This window comes from Tursiops truncatus, chromosome 14 (genome assembly GCF_011762595.2).
Source record: "Tursiops truncatus isolate mTurTru1 chromosome 14, mTurTru1.mat.Y, whole genome shotgun sequence".
NCBI classification, from domain to species: domain Eukaryota; kingdom Metazoa; phylum Chordata; class Mammalia; order Artiodactyla; family Delphinidae; genus Tursiops; species Tursiops truncatus.
In genome coordinates, this window is record NC_047047.1 from 25,904,010 (window position 1) to 25,912,782 (window position 8,773).

The 8,773-nt window shown below is 43.5% G+C and overlaps 1 protein-coding gene across 1 annotated transcript; it reads right to left on the minus strand.

The window, feature by feature from the left end:
• Positions 1–1,259: 1,259 nt before the first annotated feature.
• Positions 1,260–8,295, minus strand: LOC109550347 (uncharacterized protein C2orf78-like). Its single transcript, XM_073791739.1, is given in 8 exon segments — positions 1,260–1,655; positions 1,658–1,778; positions 1,781–2,166; positions 2,169–3,029; positions 3,032–3,310; positions 4,600–4,651; positions 4,653–5,347; positions 8,196–8,295. Coding segments are annotated over 8 exon segments (2,838 nt in total). The 3' UTR covers positions 1,260–1,311.
• Between the last annotated feature and the right edge of the window lie 478 nt (positions 8,296–8,773).

Sequence of the window (8,773 nt, forward strand, 5' to 3'; positions counted from 1 at the left end):
GAATGTTATGGCATGTGAATGACATCTCAAAAAATTAATGTTGAAAATGAAAATTGCAGTTTTCCCATGGTCACTATCCACTATCCACTGTCTCCATCTCTCCCTTCTCCCCACTGCATTCCTTTTGACGCCCACCCCTGCCGCTCTCTCCCATCCTCACTCCCTCGACCTGCCCCACGAGGCCTCCCAGGGAGCCCGTGAACCACTGGGCGCCTGGGTCCTGTGGCTGTTGGAGCAGCTGCCCAGTGTGCGTGCCCCCACCGCTCTCATCCGTGAGAGTGGACGCTTCCGTCGGATTTTCTCATGCGTTTCAGTAGATGGTGATGTTTACAGAAGGCGGCACACGCCCTGGTCAACGGAAGAAGCCCCACAAGTTAATATTTAGGCCCGTCCAGAAGTTTGATCTCGTCGACCAGTAACCTCAGGATGCTGTCCTCTGAAAGCCAGGTTGGCCGCCTGCGGGCACTTACAAATACTGAGGACTTTGGAGGCATTTGGGCCTCAAATTGAGGCCTTGTACCTGCACACACGATGTGACCTCAGCCCTCTGCTGCACCTCTCTAAGTGAAGTGGCACAGGAATACTGGCCTTGCCTTTTCTTGCCAGGATTAACTGAAGAGTGCATTGGCTGCCCTGGTGCTTAGATGTTGAGTACATCGTGATTAACATACCAGGGCCTACTCGTGGGCCTCGTGATGCAGCAGTTCCTTGGCTGTGCCCCTGTCGTCAGCTGCCCCTAGGATAACTCTGAGCCGTAGCCACCTCTCTGGTAGATTTCCCTGTCCCCCCACTATAATCACACCTGGATAAGGCAACTCAAACCTTTCAGAGATGTGTCCTGAACCTCCTGTTTTCTTAAATACCTATCTGGTGGTTGTGAGACTTAAGGCCAACCTCCCCAAGAGACTTTTTCTGTTTCTCCTAGTAAACCTAGACTCACCTTCTGTCATCTTCAAGTCTACTCAAATTTGGTTCTTTCAACCCTGACCTCTGACCCTGCTTTTTACTTCTTCCATTTCATCCTCACTCCTGCTTCCTTTCATAAATCCATAAATCTCTTTTGGCCTTCCTAGCCCTGGGCCAAGTTCCTTCCTCTTTCCTCAGTTTTTACCCCTTTCTTCCCCTTTCCTTCATTCTCCCATCCAACTTTCAGTCCTTCCTTTCTCATGCAGACTTTGATTCCAACCCCATCAAAAACAAACAAACAAACCAAAAAGCTAAAACACGCCACAGTTAGCAGCATCTCAAGATTCAAAAGCTTTATTACTCATCTATTAATTCTATTACATTTATTTACTCAGTTTTATTGTTTTAAAATATATCAAAATAAATAGAGAAATTTATACCTGTCTTATCTGTATATGGAAGAGCAGCTGGTCCCCAAGGTGGCACCCACACTCCTAGCAGCTCTGACTTTACATATCCGTAGTAGTCAGCAATTTCCATTTCTTTTTCCCTCTCAATGAAAAATTGCACTTTCCCCAAAGAGGTGTATTTGGCAGCAATACGTTCTTGTTGAGCCCGTCTCTTCATGGCCTCCCGCTCTGGCCTCTGCTCGTGTTCGATGGGCTTTGACATTACTGGCTCAGGAACATTGGGTTCCTTCCATGGAACTGGTTGCTCGCTGAAGTCTTGGAGTAGAAAGGGGTTTGGAGTTTGGGTGGGGACTGGCGCTTAGTCACAGCAGGGGGAACAGGCTCCCGCTGGAGAGAAGTGCAAGATGAAGTTCCATAGGGTGCAGGCCTAGGAGCAGCAGACTGAGGGACACTAGGCTGCGTATGGTCGGTCCAACCCGTTTGGGTTGGTTAGTCATAGTTGGCTGAGATGGTTTGGCAGGAACTGGCAAAGAGGCAGGAGCTGGCTGGGATGAACTCACTGCAGGAGGTTGAGCTGAGTTAGTAGAAGCAGGCTGGGCACAGTCAGCCAGAGCAGGCCGATGTGAGGCCAGAGACTGTGGCCTCCGAGGAGCAGGTCGGGATTGAGGCTTGTCCCAGGCAGAAAACGGCAGAGGTATCAACTTGACCTTCCCAGGAGGCGGCAAATCATACTGGGATGGAGAGGGACACTCTTTTTCAGCACTGCTGTCTGGTTTCTGGGCTTCGACTTGAGTTTTCTCAGGACTCTTACCCTCAGGTGGGGTATACCTCCATGGCTGGATAGCTGGGGGTGTTTAGGGTTGCTTGAATTTCCCAAGACCCGACAGGAAGAGAGCCCAGTTTTCTTATCATTCTTCTCCCCCAGTGCATGAAGAACCTTCACAGACCCCAGCCTGCACATGCCTAGGGAGGTTCGAGGCTTTTTAAAGCTCTCTTGGATAAGCTCAGTTTGCTGCTTCCTTCGCTTCGTCTGGGGAATTGTTGGCTTCTCTCCTGCCTCCACTTTGTTCCCTGACTGCTTATTCTCTTCAGCCTTCTTCCTTCCTCTGGTCCTTGTGGTCCTTTCCTGCCCGTGGCTCTTCGTTTTGCTGATCTTTCTGGATGCAGCTTTCTGAGGTTTGCCTTTGGAATGCTTGGCCGTGGTCACAGGAGCGCTGTCCCTGACTGCAGCATGGCATAGAAGCACTTCTCCCCCTAGCAGGCACTCTGGATTCTTTGGCTGGATTTTGGCCTTGGGAGCACCACTGATAGGCTCAGAGGCTTTATGTTTGTTCTTCCTGGGTTGAGCAGAGGGAACCTTTATGACACTTGGCTTTTGCTGCACCTGATTCACCTTAATGGCTCTGGTGTCTTTGGCTTTGATCACGTTGGGACCTTTGGATTGATCAAGATCTTTCAAAGAAAAAAAGAGCTGGGGAAGGTGAATATCCTCCGCCAGTGTAGTAATGTCTGCAAAACCACTGCTAGATTCCATCCCATTTTCAGGTGTCCCTGGGTCCTCAAGACTCAGGCTGTTCTTTCCCAGATCAGCATTTTCAGAAGCAGCTGCTCCTCTTGGCTAAGGGGATGCATCAGTGCAGGCCAGCAGCCGGTGAATATCAGGGATTTCTAAAGGGAGTAGTGGAGGCACTTGGTTTTCTCTTGTGATCTGTAGGCATCCAGAGGCTTTGAAAGCTTTGTTTTAATATCCTCCAAGTGCTCACTCTCTATTTGTCTCTGGCTTGGAGCTGGAGGCAGGGCTAAGAGACTACTGGCACTCTGGACTGGAGCTGTCCCTGAAATGTCCCCAAGTTCAGGTGGTGGGCTACTCTCAAGTATCTGAATATTTCTGCTCCTGCAGGACTTGGGGAGTTCTTGAGTTTGTGTCACACAAGATGTCTGGCTTGGAGGTTGCAATCCCAGGGAATGTTTCATCACCAGGGAAGTCTCCATCCCTACAAAGGAATCAAGGTAGAAGTCAGTCCCTGGTAAGTGAGATGCTCCCCCTAACCACCAACACAGCAATCATGTACCTTTCAAGGTACATGATTGCTGTGTTGGTGTTTAGGGGCAAGACAGGCAAGGCATTTCTAGTAACTCTTCTTAAGGATCATGGACAGTGCCCTATGCTATGAGATAAGGGGTGACTGTTGTAATTCTTACTGGTGATCATTTCATGTCACTGATTCTTGGCTTTCTTTGTATTTCATAAGATTGTTATAAATCAATTAAAAATGAGTCTTATTTTTAAAAAATGAAATGTTTTACAAAGTCTAGCATTCTCATATAGAGTCCTTTCAATTCTCCCCACTTTCCTGAGAGGCTAAGGACACTTCACACCATGAATTAGGAGAGGGAGTAGACCCTTCATGATGAAATATATAAACAAAGACAGAGTCTTAGTCTGCTTGCTCTGAACAGGATCTCGGACCACAAGGTCTTAAATTCTGGTATAAATTAAGGAAGTGAGGACAGTTAAACTGTCACTATCATAACAAGAGTTCTGAAACACCTTCCAAAGAGACTCTAGCAGTAGAACAGGGAAGGGAGTGAGACAGTGTGGTAGTACAGGGGGAATGATTGGCTGCAGCAGTGAAAAATGTGGTACCTATTAGTATGCTCTCGGGGTTCTTGTACGTGTAGCATAGATGACCTTTACAGTGTCCCTCCCACCTTCCCCCATGCATTACGTGTTCTTTTCTTTTTTTTTGGTTTGTTTAATTTATTTTAATTTGTTTATTGTTTGAACTTATTTATTTTATGTATGTATTTGTTTGGCTGCACTGGGTCTTCATTGCTGTGCACGGGCTTTCTCTAGTTGCGGCTAGCAGGGGCTACTCTTGGTTGCGGTGTGTGGGTTTCTCATTGTGGTGGCTTCTCTTGCTGCGGAGCACGGGCTCTAGGCGTGTGGGCTTCAGTAGATGTGGCTCACGGGCTCCAGAATGCAGGCTCAGTAGTTGTGGCACATGGGCTTAGTATCTCCACGGCCTGTGGAATCTTCCCAGACCAGGGCTCGAACCCGTGTCCCCTGCATTGGCCGGTGGATTCTTAACCACTGCACCACCAGGGAAGCCCTAGGTGTTCTTATATGAGTCTAAAACCAGAGAGCCCTGAGCAAAGGTAGTGGTCATTAAAGGCTCAGGACCTAAATTCTACCTGTCTGTACAGCACTTCCCAGCTGTAGATTTGACCCCATTTTTGAATGCTGACCTCATTGTTCAACTTTCTTGCTGTTTGTACTCACCTTGAAAACTTGTTTCTGTGATGGCTTGAGCAGACACAGGGTAGTAGATTCCAAGAGGTGGAAGCTGGTGGTTGGATATTTGTGGGCTGAATCTCCTTTAGTACCATAACCACTTTTGGTTGCACAGAGGCCCTACTTCCTGTGTATGACACAGAGCCATAGGATTGCAGGCAGGAGCCAAGTTCTCCATTCAGTAAAGACCCCAATGTGCCTTGGTTATAGTAATATACCTGGCTTCCTTCCTGGTAGGGAAGTGACAGGCTGTGTCCCTAGTTTGGAATCTGAGATGGTGTTCCCTGAGCAAGCCTGGCAGAAAGTGATGGATATAGAGGGACCATGTTATTGGTGTCTGCAGTTTTATCATACTGGGCTGCCGTAAACATGGAAGAAGCAGCTGTGTGCTGGTCAGTGACTGCCAGAGTAAAGTCTCCGAGTGAAGGAGAATTCTTTTCAGTGCTTCCTGTGATGTCCCAGTCAAGAACACCCGGATAGGAAGCAGCTGAAGTGGAGGTCTGGCTCTGGTCAGTAACTCCAGATAACATAGTTGTGCTAGAATGTTGGTGAAGGTAGGCACTACCCATGAGTGTCTGGAAGGAGGTAGCCATAGTTGATGCCAAACTGACGGCAGGAGCAGAGACTCTGGAGAAGTTACAGACACTTCCTGTTAGGGAAGTTGCATTGCTCACCCCAGGAAGAGAGTGCTGCAGAGAATTCAGAGTTCCAAGTAGAGATGGATTTTGGAAATTTTTTGTAAGAACAAGAGGGTAATGAAAACATCAGGGAGATTGATAAATTCTCACTATGTTTGAGGAACAGCATTATCTTAAGTTTATTGCTATCCGGATACCTCTAGTGTCAATACTTACTGAGAAACCAAAAATCAGACCATTATGATGGTGGCAAGGACTGAGCAGTTTTACACTCTTCTGTATTAGCTGCCTGTGCTCCCATGTTGGGCACAGAAGACCCAAGTGGTATGGCTCAGACATTGTTCTCTAGGCTGGAAGCAACCTTCTTCCTGCCCTATCTTTCCTTTCAGCCTGAACTAGTATGGACTTCTATGCTGTTTCGTAGACTGGGAGCATTTTAGAACTAGGAGGTCTTAGAGAACTTCTATTTTCACAGTCTCATTTCATGAAGAAGGAAACTGAGACTCAGAGAGGTCAGGTTGACTTGTTCAACTTCTCTCATTATGTTAGTATCCTTACCAGGTTTCAGAGCCTAAGTATCCTGACTTGCTTGCCAGGACGCTACTCTGAGCATGATACTGCCAGAAAGCGGGAGAAGTAGAACTTATAATATAGGCATTTTTTTTGTCCGTTAGAAAATAGTACAGCTATTATCATTGTCATCTTCAGTGTCTCACTTTGCTTGTGGAGTTCCCATGCTATTACCTAGAGTTCACATATAGTTCAGTCCAACTGGTAAATTTAAAGAGTCATTTTTACCCTCTTAAAGCCTGGTTTCTCATCCTACCTCAAAATGATTACCTGAAAGTGAATTTCTTAAGTGCTTTTGGAAACAAAAAAGTTATCTGCTTACTTCAGATTACTCATCTATAAAGTGGTTATAACAGCACCACCAATAATAATAGCAGTAATAATTAATACATGAATAAGCTGATATATAGCGTATGATTTATATGGAGGAAGATACAATAAGTTCTAGAAAGAAAAATCATGAAAAACATATTACATAATGAAAAAGAAATACATAGATATTAATGAAAACTTGGGTATGTGGCAAGTATCAAAGCATAATGAGTTTACTAACAAATGACATTCTGTACCATACATGCAATATTATGAAAGTGAATTTTGCCCACTCTATTTTAGTGAATACTATTAACCAAAAAACGCGGTAGAATGTGATTTTGAATGGATTTTTAGCCAATACATACAGACACAGAAGATATATCAGTAAAAATGCATAACAAGCAACAAAATTCAATCAACCTGAATGTATAGGGGGCCACAATATATGCAGACAAGTATTTCAATGAAAACTGGTACAAAGCAGACAGCAAAATAATAAGTGTAAAAGAATTTCATCATTGTTCTCATTCATATTTTTACCCAGCAATAACAGGTATTAAGCCTGGTAGAAATATATATTTCAAAGAATAGAAATATACAATAAGCAGAAAGGAAGCTTAAAAAGTATCAAGATGGTTTTTTTATTTATCCTAGAACTTAGATTATAATCATCTTCAACATCCAAGAAGATGACATCCCAAAACCTAAAAAAACCATCATCACTAGAATCCAATTAAAAAAGATTTTCAAATGTAAAAACATCAAAAGGACTCCACAATATTGTTCTAGATAAATGTGGAATTTTTTTTTCTTGCTGCGCCACATGGCCCTGGCAGTGAAAGCACCGAGTCCGAACCACTGGACCGCCAGCGAATTCCCTCATGTGGAATTAGGCATGTGGGGCTTGACTTTATCTTTTTCTTCGTAAGTAGCTAAGATCTAAAAACGAACGATGGCTGTTGATCAATGTGCTCTCTGTGTTAGGAAGGAAAGAACTGTAAAGATGAAAAGCAACCTTGCCTTAGAACCTACATATCACACAAGGGAAATAGTCCTTCTGATTCAATTTAGAAGATATCATTTAAAATTTTTAATTAGTAAAATGTCTACATAGTTTAAAAATTAGAAAGAATCAAACATTGAAAAGCAGACCCCTAGATAACCACTTTGGTTTCCTATTTATAGGAAGCATCATTTCCAGGACATATTTCTAAAATATTTATATTCGAAACTGTCAAGTGCCAACTGTATTCAGAGAGGCAATAAAAGAAAAAATACTGAGTATGACTTTTCTGGTAAGCTGCCTTTCCTGGTGATACCCTGTTCTGTCCTTACTTTCCTCTTAGTCTGTTAAAATAAGGATTTGCTACAATAAACTTTGTTTTGCCCTGCTCTGAGCAGATTTCACTCTATGCTCTTTCTGCTTTAATTTAAAATCTTTGGTTCCCATCAACATTCCATTGCAAACTACATTTTTCTTGAGAGCTCCTCTACGCTTTCCCTCTTCATTCTTATTTTTTTTCCTATCTCTTTTTTCCTGTTGGCCTGTGCTGATGAAAACAATCCTAAACTTCCTTACGTTTGACTCTGTGCCTCCCTATAGCCCAGTACTCTCCATCCTCTCTCCCTATTTTCTCTTTACAACTAGTCGAAATATTAGTGGAGGGAGACCTTTAGAGATGAAACATCTTGCTATATATTGCTAGTTTTCTATGTCACCTGTCTTTTCTATGTTTCTGTTGAAACACTCTTGAGAAGTCTCTGATTTCATTTTCTACAAGGGTACCCTTTAAGGCTCAATATTAGAAAAGAAAGGGATCAGAGTGATCAAGCAATGTAGTGTTCTAACGTAACTGATAAGGAAAATATCAGGCTTTGTGAGACAGTCAATGATTTGTCCAAAGTCACACAGATAGTAAATGCCAAAGTCAAAACTGAAATTAGGTCTCCAGACTTCTAGTTCAATACTTTCCCTCATTATTCCATGCTATTTTGAATCTACTAGTAAATTTAGGGGCAAAATAAATCTAACGAAAAAAATTAAAAAGTTTCTTTTCTTACCTGACATGGTCCTAGAAGAAAAGGAAACATCAACTGCAGATACGAGGGATGAAGAGACAACACCAGAGGATGTCTGAGTGGCTGCAGCTGAATGGCGCATGTGTCCAGTACAAAGGTCACTGGTTACTGGTCACTTGTCACTGGTCACCGCTCACTTGTGATGATCCAAATTTATTTACAGACAAGTCCACGGAAACCCCAAGACTCTACCAAGTGGTAGTAGGTTTGGTAGGAGAATGATGTCACAAAGCAGGCAGTTTACAGGTACGAGATAGCCAATAGGGAGGTCCGATCCCCAACAGGAAGGCGGGGATGGGTGGAGAGAGTGTAGCAGAGCTAAAACAACACCTAAATTTCTGAGCTCTGGGGAGGAAATCCTAGAAGACAGATTTACCTCCCCCAGGCTCTTATATTAGGGAAATCATTGCAACATTTCTTACAGACGTTCATTAATATCATTAACTAACAGTTACTTATATTCTATAGAGTATTATATTCTATGTATCATATACTTAGAGCTATATATATATATAACTAATTAATATCCTTAGGAAGGAAAGAGCCATCTAGTTGAACTA